The sequence below is a fragment of the Falco rusticolus genome, chromosome 7 (assembly GCF_015220075.1).
Source record: "Falco rusticolus isolate bFalRus1 chromosome 7, bFalRus1.pri, whole genome shotgun sequence".
Lineage (NCBI taxonomy): Eukaryota > Metazoa > Chordata > Aves > Falconiformes > Falconidae > Falco > Falco rusticolus.
Genome location: NC_051193.1, coordinates 49578928 through 49599560, shown reverse-complemented (window position 1 = coordinate 49599560; position 20633 = coordinate 49578928). Strand labels below are relative to the sequence as shown.

General features: G+C 39.0%; 1 protein-coding gene across 1 annotated transcript in view; it reads right to left on the bottom strand.

The window, feature by feature from the left end:
- Positions 1 to 20633, bottom strand: part of STARD9 (StAR related lipid transfer domain containing 9) — a 113074-nt gene that overhangs the window by 84298 nt on the left and 8143 nt on the right. The window contains exons 2-3 of the mRNA XM_037393598.1: positions 14549 to 14618; positions 11667 to 11783 (exon numbers count right to left, since the gene is read on the bottom strand). Of these exons, the coding sequence (XP_037249495.1) occupies positions 11667 to 11783; positions 14549 to 14618 (187 nt within the window). The remainder of the gene's footprint in view (positions 1 to 11666; positions 11784 to 14548; positions 14619 to 20633) is intronic.

Below are 20633 nucleotides of genomic sequence, written 5' to 3'. Positions count from 1 at the left end.
AAGGAAGCTCTTTTCATCATACTTCCAAGGTTCCAAGTGCTCAGGTTACATTTATTGGTCATGCCACAAAATTATTATTGTGATCTTTACTGTGAAGGTCATAGACAGGTCCAATAGGGCTTGCTTGAAAAGACTGGGCATCATTGCTTTAAGAGATTTTTGGCTTTTAAAATCCATCAGGAAACCTCTTTCTTCTACAATGAGGATAACAAAAAGTATTACCCATTGTAGCAGGTTTGCATGGCAAGGTTTTGGTAGCGGGGGGGCTACAGGGGGGGGCTTCTGTAAGAAGATGCCAGAAGCTTCCCCCATGTCCAATGAAACCAACGCCAGCTGGCCCCAGTATGAACCCACTGCTGGCTAAGGCCAAGCCCATCAGCGATGGTGGTAGCACCTCTGTGATAGCATATTAAGAAGGGGGGAAAAAAATCTGCACCAGCAAGAGAGAGGAGTGAGACTATGTAAAAGCAACAACTCTGCAGACACCAAGGTCAGTGAAGAAGGAGGGGGAGGAGGTGCTCCAGGCGCCAGAGCAGAGATTCCACTGCAGCCCACAATGAAGACTGTGGTGAAGACCGTGGTGAGGGAAGGCTGTCCTCTTCAGCCCATGGAGGGTAACAGTGGAGCAGATATCCCCCTGCAGCCTGTGGAGAACCCCATACCCAAGCAGGTAGATGCCTGAAGGAGGCTGTGATCTGTGGGAAGCCCATGCTGAAGCAGGTTTGCTGGCATGACTTGTGGACCTGTGGGGGACCCACGCTGGAGCAGTTTGTGAAGAAATGTAGCCCATGGGAAGGACTTACACTGGAGAAGTTAACAGAGAACTGTCTTCTGTGGGAGGGACCCCACACTGGAGCAAGGGAAGAATATGAGGTGGAAAAAGTGGCAGAAACGACATGTGATGAACCGACCAGAACCCCCATACCCCTGTGCCACTTCTGGGGAGGGGACAGAGAAATCAGGAATTAAGTTAAGCCCAGGAAGAAAGGAGGGGTCAGGAAGGTTTTTTTCTGATTTGAATGGTAATAAATTACACCAGTTTTCCCCAGGTTGAGTCTGTTTTAGCCATGGTGGCAATTGCTGAGTGATCTCCCTGTTCTTATCTCGAACCACAAGCCTTCTGTTGTATTTTCTCTCCCCTGTCTAGTTGAGGAGGGGAGTGATAGAGCAGTTTTGGTGGACACCTGGCCATCAGCCAGGGTCAAATCACTACACCCATGAAGCTTTCAACATTGTTGTTCTAGCCAAAAGAAGTTATCTATTCCTAAGTCTATGAGCAGTTTCTCAAATCCGTTTTCTGGTATGATAACAGAACACACTTCGCAAAACCTAACACAAGATAAAACATGTCTCTGTCCCCCTTCAAAGCAACTGGACCTTTCCTGAACGTTGCTTTGCTGAAGCCCAATTTAAACACACCTTGAAGGACCTTCTACTAAAATCTGGGCAAAACTTGCAAAACATTTATGGTCTCAGAAAAGAAGCTACCAAAGCAAAAAGCATAAAGCAGTCTTGCACCAGTAATTTGAGCTCCTTTTCTTTTTAGTTGTATTCCAAACAAAACAAAGTCCTAGAGACACTTCATTTTCAAAACCACCTATGAAATACAAATACAACCTCCCTGAAAGCTTGCCTACTTTAAATCCAATACATAATTCCCTGCAATTTCATATCTCTGCTTCTCCAATGCTAAGGCTTTCCTTACCCACTGATGTCAAATTACTGACCTCTGCCTATGAAATAATAAAATTATTTTAAATTTATAAATACAAAGAAAAAGAGGTAGGCCAAAGTAATTCATTCTGGCCTGGATCCTTACAGTTCCTTAATTTTTCAGACCTGATGCTTTATATGTAGGTCTGGCACATGGGATGAGGCACATACTCTTTACAGACTGACTCTTTTCTTCATAAGAAAAGCTGGCAACAATACTGTAAAGGCACACAGTATCAATGATACAATCCATGTATACACTCGTAAAGACATATGTTGTGTTCACAAGAGGGATGTCTGAAAATTCAGAATGGAAAACCTTGCAGTAACAGCAGAGCACAAGCTGGGACCCTTCTTAAAGTTAGTAGATGTAGTTTGAAAGCAAGTCACTCCTTACAGGCACAAAACAAAATCCAGGAAAATATTCATTGCCATTCAATATCTCAGGAATGAATCAATCCTTGCTGGATAGGTTATAAATGGTCCATTCCAAAACTTATTAATCAACTATTTCATGTGACAGTGATAGTCTGTTAAGACATACTTCAAAATACATTTGCCAATCTAAGATACAGAACATCATCTCTTCTGCTTCAGCTGAGAATGTTCCGACATTGTAACTCTGAAGTTATAAAGAGTGAGAACCTCATCATAGCATATACACTTGGGGGTAAGGAACCTTAAACTGACACTCAAAATTTTTATTTTCATGTGGTGAGGCTACTGTGTTTCTAGACTGAATTAATGTTATTCCTTTTCACTCTTACACAATTTAGGAGCACTGGCAACAGAATCTACTTTAGCAGAAAAGCAACAACTGAACAGAGATGTTAATTTTGCTTTTCACATATGAGCACTCAAGGGCCAGAGTTTTTATTAATTAAAAACAAAACAGAACTGGGAGTCAACATGCAGGTGCTCAGATCAAGCCAAAAGGGTGATTCATTCAGTTTGTGTTCAAGCCCCCCCCCACATCTTTCTGAGGCATATCATCTTAGCTAACGGAAAAATACAAGAACAAGCACAAATCTATAAAAAAGGGATGTCCTGGTTTTTGCTATAATATAAAGGAACAATTGCTGTTCGCACCAAACACTTCAATAAGCAGTAATAACAGAACACATGCATATTACTTGGGTTTTTCAGGCCTTAGCTACTTAAGCATGCAAGTCCAATCTCATGGCTGCAACATGTCAGAAACAGGGCACATTTTCAGAAATAAACAAAATAGCTGTGTTGAACTTGGTCACAGCTGCTGCAATAAACATATCTCACTATTCTGTACTAGCACAGTCCTGCCCAACAGTATCTTTCATAAGCCAGCTGCCTGCTAAAACCACATAAAACCCCAAACCCATAAAATAAAACCCCCAAACCTGGCCCAGTCTCCCACTAAAAGTCTGTCAGCATCCTTCCATCCAGTTACTACAGAACTCACAGATCTATATGATCTTGGAGACTTAGTTGCTAAGTTCATATTAATTTTTCAGTAATTTCAGTTCCCAAAAGACCAGCCTAACTGAAATTATTCACACAAAATTGCCAAGATCGGAGGAAACCCACTCCAGGTTAAACACTAGTCTCAGATCAATCTGCTACCTTGGAAGAACCATTTATATAACCTTCCATTCTGTGTCCAGCCACACTGTGGAAGTACTTGCAGATGAGTAAGGGAACCTGTTTGCAAAGCAGAAAGAGTAAGGAATGCTCCTCAGATTAAAATAAGAAAAATGTATCACTACTTTATGAGCATGGAAAAAAGATCAGTATGATCACATAGAGGAATTTTATTTGTGAATGTTAATCTGCAAGTAAGAAAGAACAATCAACATCTGCATACAGCTTATCTATATAACACTGTTTTTTAAAATACACCTCCATCACTAGAAGTTAAAAAAAAAAAAAAAAGTCATCCTTCCAAATGACCATATGCTGTCAAGTTACTTCAGAAAGCTTACAGGTCACCAGCACCAAGTTTCTGGTTTTACTTGTAAGACACTCAAAAATCACCAGGTTTATAGGAGTAACACAGATTGTGAATGAGCAGGTTCACTGCAACGTGCATGACAACTGACAACCCAAAGCAATTGTTATTCTTTTTCTTCTAAGTTGCTGAATGCACTTACACATCTTTTCAATACTATTTAGTGAATTATACTGCCTGCATATTGTAAAGAATGTGCTCTAGGTATCTAGTAAGTAACAGTCAGTGCCTATCAGGGACTATGAGCACTAGCAGATTGAACAGTCAGAAAATATCTCATTTCATAGTTTGTGAAACAGTTTATTGATTTCTCTCAACTTGTTACCAATATTAAGCTTAATCCTTTCTTGTGTACTCCTGTTTAGGCTTCATATTTTAACTGCATCTGCATTAAATTATAATTGCACATGTATGTATATGACTATATAATTATTTCTGTCAATTAACTCAATGTCTCAGTTACTTGAAACTAATTTTTTTCTCCCCAAAACATATTTTTAATGTTATGCATGGTAAACTCAAAGTCAACTTAATTCTTCTTTGTCTTCCAATAAAGCCTGCTTTGAAATTTGCAATTATTCATGACAATTTTCAGGTAAGTTTTCTGAAAAGAAATCTTGGTATAGCCAGAAAGAACGACCTTATTAGATCACAAACTAAACACAGCAGCTGTGTTGCTGGCAGAAGATATGTAGCACGCACTCACGGTGGTTTCCCTCCCTCCATCATAATCCATTATATAGTGATCCAATTATTGCACAAAAAGCCTTTTTCTTATAGCACGCTCTCCTTTCTACTTCTGTTTCACGCTGGTTCGGAGAAAAAAAAAATCATCTTGTGGATGGAATGCTTACTGCTTCTCAAATATTTAATGAAAAAAATGTCATTTACACCCACAACCACTGCCGCCTCTTCTTTCTGTCTTCTTCTACACCAAGGGGAGTGGGGGTGCAGAGAGGCAGAGAGAGAAAAGAGAACAAATTGAAGGATTTTTCAAAATATTTAAATTAAACCTTTATTATGTCATAATTTTTAGAATTAAGCACATATGCCAGATAACAGTTTTTAATTTGTCTTGAGAATTCACAAGACAAATAAAAACTTAAATCTCACAGGGAACGTATGGAGGCACAGAAGTATCACAGACTCAGCTTACAAAGGAAAGGTCTCTCAGTTAAAGTTCTTCAGAAGTGTGACTACATTTGCATTAAAAAAAAAAAGGAAGAAAAAAAAAAAGTACAGTGACTTAGTTTGACAAAGGGTGGGAAAGTATGTTGCAATGTTTTGCTTCCAAACAATACTGTTGTGTAACTTTTCTAAACTTTTGCAGTCAGCAAACAAAAAAAACCCTCCAAAAAACAAAACAAAAAAGCACTGCCATATTGAAGATCTTGCATATTAAAACAAGCACATCTGCTGCTTCTATTTGCTTTTTGGTTATACTCTGACAAGGAGGTAAGAAAAGCATTTGCTTGCCTGCCTCTTTCCCCAACTATTTTTCTTAGCTGGAAGTAGTATGAAACCCAACTATGCTGGGAAGTCAAATGTGATAAAAAACAATTATGGTACTTTAAAAACAAATAAATGGGAAAAAATCTGTTTAAAAGGGTCATGTGCATTCACTCACTTAAGCCATCAGCAACCCCCATTTCTGCCTTCAGAGCACAGAATAAACCCCAGTCTCCCCAATGAATCTATTTATAAACAAAGATAGAAATAATTAGATAATATGTTTGAACAGAAAGGAGTTCTTCCTAGCATACATTTGGAATGGACAGACAGGCATAGAGAACCTGTGTCAGTTGTCATATAAAGTTTAGAAATAAACAACTTTAAATTTAACACAGTTTTGCTTTTGGACAGTCTTATAAAACCCTCAATGGTTCAAATGCACAGTGGAAGTGCACCAAAAACCAGAATCACAGTTATTCTCTCACTTATATTAGTAAGCCAGTGCTGAAGAACTGGGGGTGGGGGGTGGAAGGGAGTGATAAGGTCAAGAAATTAGGAGCAGTTACTGACATTTGCAATAAGACTTGGTTTTGTACCCTTACTGCTTTCTCACTGTAAAATCATCCTGATTCGTTAAGACAATGCTTGTCACATGTGACATCACAGTGCAATCTCCACATACAGGGAAATCCACATGAATTTTCAAATGAAGATTTTTATTTTCTTTTTTTTAATAGGCAGCCACTTCTCATCAAACAGACAATGTAATATTTCAGGGGGAAAGATGCAAGAGTATATCATCACTCAGCTACTTATAACAGCCTCAGTGCACTCTCACATTTCTTGTATCTACCTTATTTTTGTTTGGTCACAGCCTTTTTGGTTGAGTGCTTTTATGACTGCATCTTAGAAGGTTCAATGAGGGTCATAACGTTACTGAAAATTATAATAGTCAGAGACACAGTGAAGGAAGATACACACCTGCATAAACCTAATACAGTATGCCAAACCAAAATAAAATCCTTATCAAGTCAAGCCCAGAAATCCTTGACCAATATGAATATCATTTATGTCATTCTTTTGACAGCCTGAGTAAAAATTCTGAAGTCTAAATTATTATTTCCCTTATAAACATTAACATCTCCATTTAACTGATGCACTAAGGTACAAAAACTAAGCTTGAGATCTACAAAAAGTGTTTCAAGAAAACCCAGTCTGACATTTGGATCCCACTAAAAATCAGTGCGAGTTGGGCACTTAAACACTTTTCTAGATTTCTCTCTCTACCATTCAAAGCCTATTAGCCATGGGATGTATACCTCTTATCAAAAAGAACAGATTGCTACACACCAGCTATCTATGGGAACTGCTGTGTGTAAATACCTGCTTGTACATCCTGTGGGTCAGCCTGCCCACCGTGCTTACTGTGCATACACAATAACCGGATGGGTAGGATGGCTGGAGGGAAGCTGTGAGGACTGGAGCTATAACAACCAGCTACAAGAATACTTAATGCTTGCATGTGTTCCTTTAGCCTTAAGAATACCCTTGTGCAGACACTTTGTTTAACTGCACTTGCATTAGATCAAGCTGAACTATTCTTTCTTTTTGTCAGTAGGATTTAAATGGGCATTTACTTAAGTTCCGCAACTGTTTTAAACATTTTCCTTTGCTTGATGGAGCTAAAACAGACCTGAGGAGTTCATTAAGAGGTACCTTAGGTTTTAAAAAGGAAACTCAAAAGATTGAAACAGACTGTTCTATGCCAGACAAAAATTAAGTAAGTTTAAATTTAGATGCTTGTCTGCAGGACAACTATAAAGGTCTCAAAGCACCTACATATTAACTATCATATTCATCCAGCAGAATGAATCAGTAAGCCTGAATCTGCCTATAAGAATAAAAGTTATAACCCTAAATATCATTATCACACAGTATTTTTACCAGAAAATGGAAATATGTCATGAATCTCTATTAAAGGATAATCCCATAGTTATACAATGGCCAAAAACTGATGGATTTCAAACGTAGTCTTTGGAAAACAATCCTGAACTACACACAGCTTCCTGAAGACATCTGTGGAGGAAGGGTGCAGGGGAAAAGGAAGCAGTAGTCACTTCTACACAAATGTCCCCTCACTTCTACACAAATGTCCCCTGCTACTGGTCACCTTCCAAAAAAAAAAACCCAAACCCAAAAAACAAACAAAAACCAAAACCAAAAAAACCTCCCAAAACACAAGAATGCAGGAAGACATGGTGAAACTACTTCATTTTATGGAAGCAGTAAAGCCCAGGTGCAGACTAAACTAATTCTGCAGCAACATGGCACAGGGAAAAATCAACAGTTTGTGTCAAAAATGGCAGGAAAAATAACATCACCAGAAGTATTACAGGTTCTTGTGGGGGTTTTTTTTGGTTGGTTGGTTTTAGTTTTCTCTCTCTTTTTTTTTTTTTTTAAGAGTATAACTATATCTTGACAGTGATGGTGTGGAAGACCATTCCCTCGTTTATAACCATGGAAAATGCATGTTACGAATTGCAAAATTAAGATCAGAAAAACCATGCATGACCTTTTTCTCATAAATGCCTATAATCTTTTAGAATTTCTTTTTGTTTCTCATTTCATATTTTACCCATTAAATGTGAATTCATATTTATTTGTTGCAGTTCTTTCTCTGGTCCCACACAATGTTTTGATACTCAGTTTCTTTCCCTCATTCTACCCATGTAGCCCTAGTGCCTAGTTCATCCTTTCATACTTAGAATGATTTAACACATCTGATTCCTTTCCTTCTTCCTTTACTGGCTGGCAACGGGTTGATTTAGACAGTGACTCTTCCCTTAGGGTCTTTCTTAATTCCTCTATTCTATTTATGCACCAACAAATCCACAAAAATTGTCTTTAAAAAGAGAAGGTAGGCTCCACTTTGGAAAGAACAGCACATCTGTGAAAGCAGATGAAAACCTTAGCTCAATATCAACGCAAAGCGTTCTACTGCCTAGTAAGAAATCAAAAGCAACAGGCCCAAGGATCAAAAACTGGCCGCCTAAAAACAGAGATCTCATTGTAAAATTTGGCATTCTACTTATCTTATGAATACTTGCATAGGTGAGCTATTGCAAAAATATTACATTTTGTGAAGAATTTATGTAACTTCCAAATGAAGACTAAGAATTAGGTTTGCTACTAATGGACTTCTAAATTAAGCTTATAAATTACTGGGTTATCATTAGAAACACTGTATAGCTTTATATTTCACCACAGTTAGGAGAGAAATAAAGAAAAAAGAACTCTGCCTCAGATCTAATTACTCAAATGTTTTAAATGTGAGAATAATATTTAATAACAATCAAAGACTATCCACTTGTACCTGAAACCATCTTCCAAAACCAATTACAAAACCACCAGGTTCTCTCTGCTAAAAGGCCTGCTTCCCAGACATGAGTGATGTGCTCTTCCTTCAGTAGTCAAAAATCAGCTTTGTTTTTAATTTAGGAAACTCTCTTCTTTTCAGAGATATGACAAGGCTTACATTATTTATGTAATGCCAATCAAGAAAGCTTGTGTATATAATGAAGTGAGAATTATTTTTTAAATTCAGCCCTAAATAAATACATAGACAACATTTCCTAAAAATAATTTATATATTTGACTCTGTTTGCTCCAGCTTTTAAGGGAAAAAACATTTCCAGTTTCAGTGCTGTTAAAGTCAGGGGTGGGGGTGGGGTGGGGAGGTAAAGGCATATCATCTGTCACTTGGGCATTGCAAGTTTTACTAAATTGGTTCAGTTCACCGTATTGCAAGGTCTACTGTCTCCAAACTAAAGTGAAAAAAAACACACACACACACCAAAACACCTTCCCAACCTTTTTTGTTTTCTTTTTTTAGATTAAAATAAGGCAATAGAAGAAATATTAACATGAATATATTAGGAAAAACAAACAAGGTGGGCAACATGTATTCCCATTTTGGCAAATACAAGTAGAACAGAGGTGGCAGAAAAAGCACAATTTTTATAAACAGAACAATAAATCCAAACTTTTCAACCAAACATTTTAAAGTACTTACACATGTGTGACTTAAGTCTGTCACAAGTACCTGTGAAATACATGATAAAAAAAAGGGGAATAAAATGCATTCTGTGTAGTCATCTCTGGAATGCAAGGCACTGGAACCTTAAGTGAGCAATGTTAACATCTGGAAGAAACTCTAAGAAGTATTCAGAGAAGTGGATTTGCATCTTGAAAATCATACTTTTACCTGAACACTAAGATTTGCAGCCCTTCCACTACTGTTTTGTTGTCACAGAAACCTTAATAACTGAAGAAACTGCAAGGACTTCATTTTATACATCCACCCAGAGGACAAAAAAGTTTACTACAAGAGAGCATTCTACAAAAATGAACCTGAAGGCAGATACTTTAATCTACTTTTCATCCTCAACCAATACACCAATCGTGTATTATAACTGTTGGCAGGACATCTTCAAGGAAAAAGCAATCCAAGGTCAGCTCATGAAAGCAAGCTTTTACTGGATGACAATGTTAACCGAACCTCCTTTGGCTGCTGATAGCATCGCTGCTGTAAGGAAGCTTAGAAATGTCAAGCTCAGCACTGAAGTAATGATTCAAAACATGGAATTAATACAATAAACTTCATTCATACAGTGTAAGGGGGCAAAGAAATGCACAAAAGCATGGTAAGATTGCAGTATTCTTGCAGTCCTCTTCTCAAGGACATTTAAAGTATGCTTTACTGGTTCTACAATCACCAAGACAGGTAAAAGCCCAAGAAATTCATTTATGACTCCAGGCCCTTTAAAGCACCTGTCCATCTTTAAACTTTCCTTAACTTGATGAAATACATCTGTCTAAGGCTCAGTAACCCAATGGTTACATGAAGCAGCACTGGGTGCCCTTTCAGCCAGCATCAGGCACAAGTAAGGAAACTATGGCCCATTACTTAATTTTCTAAGGCCAAGGAGTTCATGTTTTCCCTCAGTGTTTTTATTACATAAAACTGTATTGTATGATAACACAAGGCTCTCCACAGTGTCTGAAATACCTACTCAGCCCCAGCAAGGAAGCTGCACTGTTTATATTGCATTTTACATTCTTTTTTGATCGCACTTGTATTTAACAACAACAAGAACAAAATATTACACTTCGTAGCCAGTATTTACATTTTCCATTTGGCAGTTCTGATAATTTTTCATACATAGTAGAGATAAAACTGACTTGGCAGACTGTATTTATCAACATTTCATCTACTGAACCATTTCAGCTAGAAAGCCAACTGTATTGTCAACAGCTCTAAGAAGGCTGTTTCTAAGCACAGTATGAGAGAAACTCACAAAGAACACAATCAAAATAACCCAGTAAGACAACATAAGGGGAATGACGGACCCCAGCAGTTCAGCACTCAAAGATTTGTTATTTGTAATTGTTAAAATGGAATCTTACCTAGTGCTGGATACTTTAGAAAGACAACTTACTTTTTTAAACACTAAATACACTTCCCAAGTTCCCCAAACTGCTTCCACACTATTGCACCAAGAAGGAAATGGAACACAGTCAAGAATTTAAACTGTAGTTCTGGTAATTGCCAAATCTGATAGTTTTTCAAATGTTGACTCCCGTAAGTAAAACAATTCTGTGCTCATCACTACCAGAAAGACAAACTTCACCAGACTAGCTCAGCCTTAAGTGATACTTTCTGTGAAAACAACACAATTATACAAGTTGAAATTTCAGGAACAATCACACCAACAACAGACAAAGATGAAATGGTACAATTCTGAAGACCAAACAGAGGCAAAAAATTATTTTAATGCCAACATGTAATAAAATGCATGCATAGTGAAACATTTTGATAGTTCTACTGTGCATTATATTTATTTGTAATAGATGTAATAATTCCTTGTTTATTAACAAAAATTTGTAACCATATTCAATTTAAATACTGAATCCTTCTACCTTCTTTCTTAATCAAACCTTGGCTCCTCAAGCTAGAAGTAATCTCCATTAATTATAAGAGGTTTCTGATGTTTCATTAATGAAAAGTGCTCTCAGAACAGTATTGTATAAGTAAAATAAGTACTGTTATTTAAAGATGTGATTACTTCACTGTTGACCCTCTCAGAATTGCCTCAACACTCCTTCCTCTCATTTCAGAGCTTTGTCCCTCTGGAATCTGATCCCCCCACCACCCCCGAACAAAATGTCTCATTGCTAGCCTAGAGTCCTCAGATCACTGAAATTAATGATCACTACCAAAGTTAACATATCTAATGAAAGCATGCATTACTTGAAAAACAAGGGTATTACAGTCCTACTGCACCAACTTAAGATAAAAGGACCGAGTACTGTGGTATTAGAAACAAAATAAGAAAAAGATGGGGGCAGAAAAGAAAACAAAGTTTTAGGTATCCTGCGTCTCTGTCTCTTCCTGTGGATGTGATTATAAAGGACAAAACAGAATGGAAACACAGACATGAAGAACAGCATCACTTACCATTTCCTGAGATGCATACTTTGGATCTTCCGGATCAACTGACCAGTAGCAGTAATCAAAGCTGAAGGCGACAGTCTTCTCTCTCGAGTCCCAAGTGCTGTCAGGCCTACTGTCAACCTGACAACAGAAGGAAACAGACAGAAAAAACCATTCACTTTGAAGCTAACTGAAAAGCAAGCATTTTAAAACAGGAAGTTTAACTAGGATCTGTGCTGTGGAAAAGGAATGACAAATAGTTTATCCTCTTTATTAAATTTTCTTTGATGTTCAGAGTGATGCAGAGACCTCCATGACAGACCTGCTGAAGCCTTTTTGCTGAAGGGTTCATTTACTACAGCTAATATTGTAGTAAAATGTAGTAAAATTAAAGCGATTTAGTTAATCTTCACAACATCTACATACTGGCAGGAAAGCTCTATAACCCTTTAGATATTTCTCTGTCCTTCTGTTTCACCAAGAACCACATGACAGAAATGAGGCCCCAGGTGAGAAAACAAAACTAATATTCTCACTGCATAGTTGAAAACACAGGTCTCTTCCCCCATTTTCCCTTCGCTTTGTCATGGTTGCAAGCAAATGCTTCTGTCACTGGAACTGCGCGCTACAAACCTAACATTTACAGTTTAGTAATAATGACAGTGAAGCCTTTCTAGCATAATAGTCAGAAATGGTGACTGAAATTAAGGGAATTGTTTAAGTCTGTATAATCTTGCCCAAGTGACTTGTAATAAAATATATAAGCTTATGAACTATACATTGTTCTACTCATCAAAGGAGAGCAATGAGTCAAAACATTACACAAAATTAACACCATCCACATGTAATTCTGATCTTACCACTAACTTTATTGTAGCCTTGACATTTGGAATAATCTAAGCAGAAAAAAAGGTTTGATATAATTTGCTACCTAATGGTGCCAAAACCCAGGGGTGACAGTGCTGTCTGCCAGATTACTGGACAAAGGGCACTCTAAGCACCAAACTCTGCCACTAGCTGTGATGTTTCCAGGGAAAACTAACTTACAGGCTCATCTGACAGGTTTATGACTTTTACGGCTTTATTAAATCAAGAAAGAGCACAGCAAAAGAGGACAGACACAATTTTAAATTATCTTTGAAGTAAAGAGGTAGGTATTTTAAACCCTGCATGAGTCCAAAGTTGTCACACTGAATTAAGTACAACCAAGGTTTCCTTTAGTCGGAATTAATGTCTTAACAAGCCTATTGATCATCTTCAGTAATGACATTTTCAACATGGTGATTCAGAGATTTTTATGATTACCTTTATTTTCTTTGGTTTTCTACAGCAATAAGCAGAAGACAGCTTGCCTTCCTATTGGAATGTGTAGAAAAAACAAAAAATAAAACCCAACAAAACAATTCCCTTTTACCTCAGGAAAAGCAGCCCCTGACCACAGCTGGGATAATTTTGCTCTGAACTACAATGCGTACCTACCCCAGATATAACATGAACACTAGTGTATAAAGTTAACTTACACACTAACTTGGATTCATCAAAGGCTGCCTAAATTTAGTTTATGCGTAAAGCAAACTCACGCCCATTACAAAACTCACCAATTGGGAAAGCTCAAGAGAGAAACAGTCCACAAACCAGCCACTGTGCCTCCAAACCACCATTCTCGGCCTGCTGCGCGCAGTCTGCCCCACTGCTGTGGTAGCCCCAGAGTCCCAAGGCAGCCCACAGCGCCTCTTGAAACAAAATTAAAAACCCTCCAGGTCTAATAAGGCTCAGCTGCACCCTGTCAGGCAGCTGCAACACCCAGGCCTCCACTCACTGCGGGAGGGGGTGGGCAGCCCTCAGGCCAGGGCCCCTCGCAGCAGCCTGGGGCCCCCCAGCCTGCCTGAGAATGGCCTGGGGATGGGCAGCCTTGCACCGGGGTGAGAGCTTCATCAAATGTATGAAGAACTGGGTAAAATTATTTCAGAAAGTAATGAGTGTCAGACTCTGCAAACACAGCCTTTGGAAAGGAAATACCCAGAAAATAGGCAACATTTTACATCCGTGATACCTTTCTTTAAAAACAAGCACCTGTATTGTCAATACAAGAATACTTGTAACAGAAAAAAGTAAATAGTTCAAATCTTTCCGTTCAATTTTTGACAAGGTTTCTCTTCAATGCATTTCTCTTGAACCAGCAATCTAGAATCACTGGGTTCCTTGCAGATACAAACAGGAGACAAGAAATACAACAACAAACCCGCCTTCTAGCATCCCCACAGTAATCTCACTGTTCATTTATTTGCCTTTCAAGCAGAAACGTGCTTGACAACACAAAATTGCTTTGCTCCTATTCTATTAATTTTGTGAAAGACCATGGCAGCTTTAAGTAGTTCAAGAGTCTAAACCAGAGGGCTGATTCCCCAGCACGCTGGCTCCGGAGCTCTCACCAAGGATGACAGCTACATTCAGTTTAGTCTTATAGTTCTTGGTCTTTTATCAAGGCCTGAAGCGTAGCTGAACACATTTTGCTTCATTTCATGCAAGTCAGTTGCACTTTGAGTGTAAACATGAGAAGAGGAGACACACAAGGAAAGAAATTATCCAGATGTTTAGTAAGATAAGCACAAAATCCTAAACAATTTACTAACAGCTTTGAATGATGGCATGCAGCCAGACAGCAGAAGTTTCGACAAATATAAAATACAGAACACATAACTACATGTTAAATCCACTGTCACAAAAAAAACCCACGCCCCAAACCAAAACAATCCTCCCCAACACTTTTATTGCAATTGTTCTAGAGCTGTGCCAGTTTAAACTTCTCCCTTAATATTTTTATTAGAATGATCCAATAGCCGAACAAACACAGAAAAGCATCAGGATATCAGGATCCTTATATAAGAAGACAACAAAAAGCATACCTTTATATTTCTGACTTTTGCCACTTTGTCATCAACTTCTACAATCACTCTTCCTCCTTCTGCACTCTCTCTGGAAACAGAACACATTTAAAAATCCATTTAAAATATGAAGACACAGAAAGATGCACATCAAATCCATAAATCTCAGAAATTTGTGTTTACTTCAACAAACTATAAATCAGAGCTATAAAACAGATACTTGTAAGACACTTGTAGAGGAATGAAGCTGGGTTAATTAACATTGATAACATACAGCTGTGGGCTGGCTTCAGGGGCAGTGGGTTGGTCGATGTAGATAAGGTGCAGCTGTGGCTGGTTCTGGTAAGGGCTTGGGCAGCCAGTGAAGAGGGAGCAGCTGAGGAAGAAGCAAGAGAAGAGAGAACGTGCCCTGGATGAGGCGAGATGAGAAGGCAGCAGAGAGCTGTATGAAGAGATGCTGGTATGAGGTGGTGAAAGACCTTGTTGTAGCTTGATAGTTTTGAGGGTGCTGTGACAGACACTCTGTGATGTTAAGTAACGTCAGGAAATCTGCAGCCAGCTATCTCAGTAGTGAGAGGGGGGAAAAAACCCACAGGACTGTGGCGATTAAACAGTTTCAAAGTTCTTGTCCTAAATACTTTGTTAGGATATTATTTCTAATTAAGAGTTATTGTTTTAAATTACATTTACAAGGAAGTAGAGTGGAGCACCAGTAGACGTCCTGTGCTTTGTGGAGTAGGGATCCACGTCACAGACTTGCAAGCTGCAAGCGTCAAGTCACGCTGTCTCATTTTTACCCTGTAATCCAAAGTGTTTGTTGTAGTCCTCAGAAAAGTACGCTTTGGAAAAAGAAAACTGTCCTTAAATGTAAATTAACAGAATTGTTCTTCAAGTGCAAAGGGCCAAGCACTCTTATACACTGTCTAAACTTCCCACTGAACACAGCTATGAATGGCTTCTAAAGCCAACTTCCACTTCCAAAATTAGTCATACTAGAAAAGAATGAAAAAAAGATGTGGCCAAAGCAAAAAGAAAAACAAACACCAAAACACCAAACAAAAACCCCACACCAAAACCCCAACCAACTTATTTCTGGGCCAACAGCACAACAGCTACTTGGAAGTTAAGGAGATTCTTATTTAGAGGTGTGTTGATTCACATCCCTCTCAATAATTATCATGTATTTTTTTAATACATAGCAAGATAGAAATGAGGAAGAAGAGGTCAGGAGCCTAATTCTCTCACAGCAGAAAAATAAACAAACACTTAATTACTGAGAAGCTAAGAACAGGAGAAAGATTTTTGTATCCTTTGTATCTCTTCTATATTTTGCTTTGCACTCTGATACTGACAAATCTTGTAAGCTGTAACTTTACCAGAAAGTTTTACTTTGATGAAACCTAATGCCTTTGTAAATTTGGAAGGAAATGGTTTAGAAATAAAATCAATGCCCTTAGTGCAGTTTTGGCACACTTTGTTTAAAAGTAAGCTGAAGACACAGACACTGTCATATGAGACTAGCTGTATAGCTATCTCCTGATAATCAGCTGGATCAGTACCATAAGATCAATTAAAAACTAGATAAGATAAAACAAGAGTAAGGAAATTCAAATCCAGTTGCCCACCATACATTCATGGCCCTAGATCCATCTTTTAACAGATTCCTTACATGTGTACAGAAGTATTTACTCCCCCACCCATTACAATCTTCACTGACAGCTCTTCCAGGGAGCACAATGTGCCCTACCTCTGAGGTCCCTCTGGTTCTCACTTTCTGTACCAAAACAATATTCAAAACAATGCCTTAGAACACTGAAGGCTTCCACAGAGACACTCATTTGAGCTTTACAAGCATAAAGGAGTTTTAAACACATTTCTCAGCATAGGGTGTCCCCATTTTGCAGATAGAAATAATGCTTTACCTTAACGTCTCTCTGCTTCATGTTGCTAACTTTGAGCACCTGCCTGGAGACAGACTGAACTTAGTATTTCTATAGTACATACTTATACACAGCACTTCACTTAGAAAATACACGCGCAGCTCCCAGACGTTTTAGTTAAGCTGTGAGTATGCACCAGTGCAATATTATCAGCCACCAGAGCCCTGAATTCAGCCCCAGAGGAAAGTGGAACACTCAAAGGAGACAGAATTTTCATTACATACAGCTGATTACTGAACAGAGGCCTCACAAGGCTCCCTAAAAAACAACAAACAAGGGCAAGCATCTAAGGATACAGGCTGTGAGCATCTAAGGTAGAAAATTGCAACTGATGCATTTAATCTGTACATGTGCTTTTCAAAGCACATACAAAGTTGCAAGTGTTTTCCAACACAGTAAGTTTGGGGACTTGCATATCCACATACAAACCTCTGCCAGGTGAGCTAATGGGCAAAGCTGACAGTTAACCCTGTACAGCACACCAGATCCGAAAAAAAATGGGACGTTGTGACAAAGAATTTCACAAGAATTTAAGAACAGCAGAAGGCAGACAAAACCAGAGGGATCCCTTAGGAGGGAGCTTGCTTCACTTACACATACTGTTTCCTCTACTGCCTCAGTACGATCTTGGCCCTATCCTGCTTCCTAAGGACAAGAGCACTGCCTATTTTTCAGTCCTACTGTTAGCCCTCCAGTCTTACCACCCTAGTTACAGTTCACTGAGTTCCTGTCTTCCTCCCCTTCCGCACACACATCATCCCTTACAGGTACCTGCTACCTGTTCTCTCTGACATCTTGACCATGGGCCCACATTCAATTTTAGTGCTTTCAACTGCTCTGCAGGTCTTGTCTCCCTTCTCCTACTGCACTGCAGCTGGTTTAGGCTGATCTCCCTGCCCCTAAGGTACACAATCCTACTCTCTTCGTTAGCTCTTCCAGTCTCTATCCCAAGTTTATTTTTACACTCCACAGCTGAATCAGTGTTTCTTCCTTGACACCAGCCGGGGTCAGCAAACAAATTATTGAGAATAAATGGGATAGAAGACCGTGTTCTCAGTTCCTATACCTGGGTTTCAATTGTGAGCTGGACAACACTGAGCTCAATTTATTAAAGCAGTGCTCAACTGATTTTGACTTAAAGGAATGGTGCAAGCACAATTTGGTCAACATGAAGGAACACAAGTTCAGATGCACTCAGGGAAACCAGATCCCTTAAAACTTTCATCTGCTGTATTCTTACAAGTCTTCACTAAGCATGTTAAAGAGTTTCAGTTATTTAGAACTTCAGCAGAAATGGGTAGATTCAGATGGGGAATTTCAAAAATACATACCAGATTTCCACTTTTAAATCAATTGGGAAATTCAAATAAATGGTCACCCTAAGTTGCTTTTAAATATTTTAAAAACTAGTTTTCCCTTAATTTCACCTTCAGTAGCAGCTAAACCGTTCTGGATGAAGCCTAAAAATAATTTAAAATATCTAGTCTCAGGCAAGCATTCATGAATGGAAAATTTCTAACCAAATTATAAAGACCTGGCAAAGCTTTTAATGGTTTTAAATGCCAGATGTAAGGCAACCTCAACAACAAGCAGTGCTCCCAACCCCACCTGTAACAACTAAATGAAATTCACTGTGTTCAGTCCACTTGTGTTATACAGAACCCTATGAACGAATGACTTTATGCTGTGGTTTCTCATCACCTGATGTTCTCCCAGGCCACAGTCATTACTGAAGAGTCAAGATAAAGAAGAAATTCCAAACATAAAACCTTTGAGGTACAAAAATTTTTCATATATAGAAATCATATAGTCATATTTATATTATAAAATAACTATAAACCCTGTAAAATATAAACAACAAAATAAAATTACCACACCACCCTCTAGGGCAGGCTACCAAGGATTCCTCACTACGCAGGCAAAAAAGCTCTATGCAGCAATCAAATAGCTTTGTTCAAGTCTCACACAACAAGAAAACTACCAGCAAACAGGGATAGAACTAAACTCTCCCCTTGCTCTGCGTGCAAATTCACAGCACCCAGACTTTTATCTTAACTGCAGGCTGTTGCTGCAAGAAGCAATTTCTCTTGCTGCTCCAACCTCCCACATGTGTTCCCACTTTCCCACTTCTTTTCTTCCATCTGATCTAGCAATCACACCCCCATGCTATGACTCAGATCAGCTGTGATCAGAAAACAAAACACACCAAAATAAATAACCAAGGCACCACAGAACCAGCGAGCTCTTCCAGAGCACAGTGGTCGCGCAGTTGCCAAGCCGAAGCAACAGACAGGACAGGAACACGCATGGTGGTGGGAACAGAGACCCCTCCCTTCAGCAGCACCTCACAGCCAGAAAGCATTAAGCGTAAACAAAACTCGACCTGCAGCCATCCTCAGCTCTACAAACCATACTTCAACCTCCCCATAAACTTGTGTTTGTATCATGCTTCATTTAGGTACAAACGAGAGAACTCTGGGAAAGAAACCACAGTTTAATATCTAAAGCCCAGGAGGCAAAGCAGACTCACAGCTGTTCTAGATGTTCTGGACTTAACTCCAGACTGCAAACATTACAAAAGGTCATTCAGCAAAACCTGTTCGTCAGTACAATCTCACACAGATGTGCATCACAGTTTGCATTTGACTGATAAAACACATATGCATCCTTAGGAATGGGTGCTCTGCTCCACAAGTATGAAAGCTGTGTTCCTTGTACCAATAAAATCAACTCTAAAGTATGCTTCTCTAGTAACACATTTGACTTCTGCAGCTCAGAAGTCACAGTGATCCTAACATTTAGTTTCCCCATCCTCCCTTCTCCCCTACCTCTTGAAAAATTCATGCTATATTTGGGAAATTCCTCCCTTCTGAATTACTTTGCATGAAAACCAGGCATCTCTACAAAGATAAAGCTGTAGAAAGACCATTTAATCGCACACATCCCAAGAAAGAGCTGGATCTTCTCAGACACAGAAAGTCTGAGAAATGCAGACCCAGCAACAGAACAGTGACACAAGTACAGAATGCAGTGGCAGGGCTGTAATGGGGAGCTACGAGAGAGACTGGACAGCAGCAAAGCTGCTGTGGCAATCTAAAAAACAGGGGCAGCCCAAAGCTGCTGTGGCAGTCCAAAAAACAGGGGCAGCCCAAAGGAAATCTCCTGATGCTATTTGCTATTCTCATGACAAGTCATTTCTGCAGTCAACATGTAAAGTTAACGCAACCCCAGGACAAGAGACACTCTGCAAGATGTAGAAGTACAAAACAGCAGAAAAGAAACATGGGAAGATCAAGACCCCTGAGAAGAACATTTCCACAGATTGCTGGATCTCACTGACAAGTTCAGAAACAGAGTACAGAAATGCAAGAAGGTATGTAGAGCTGGAGGAAGCAGTGTACGGAAAAAAATGGGGCAGTTGTTCATTTGAGGCTTTACAAAATTTCCCCACTTCTCCACCCTCTCAAATGTAAGTCAGGCTCTTGCAGAACAAAGGAGCTGACTCTTAAAGAGTCACATGTACATGCAATAAAGCAAAAATACTGGAGTCATTAACAGTAGTCATGTCATGCAACAATACAGCTTCTACAAATACCACCAAAATTACTCACCAAAGCCAATATATACCATTCAAGTACATGAGAAATGCTAAATAATTTTTGAAAGACTTGCATATGTATCTACTCACACAAACTTTCAAAATAACCCTGCAATGTAATTGTTGCAAGTACTTACGCTTTCCTACCAATTCCTATCACCCAAGTAAACTCCGAACCCAATCTCAACCTGTACTGAGAGGACCTCAAAAGCAGTATGGCAATGGTGTCAATCCCTCTCCTCTTGCAGAAAATTCTTGCTGATCTGGGCAATTGCATAGGTTCTGGTTTTTGGAACAATTCATTTTCTAGACTTTTCTAGAAAAAAACTAGCTTTATGTGGCTTACTGTCATGGAATGCATTTTCACACTCTGCTTACAAACACACGCAAAAGCACACTCGTGAGCACGGCAGGATGCATGCCAGCGGTCACTGCTGCTGTCTCTGGGACCCTGCCATTTCCCAGGATATGGGGAATGACTATCATATGACTACAATAGCCTATAAGTAAGGCACAACATTTACCAAACTACCTCCACTTGTACCTGGGACACTTTGTGCTGTCTAAT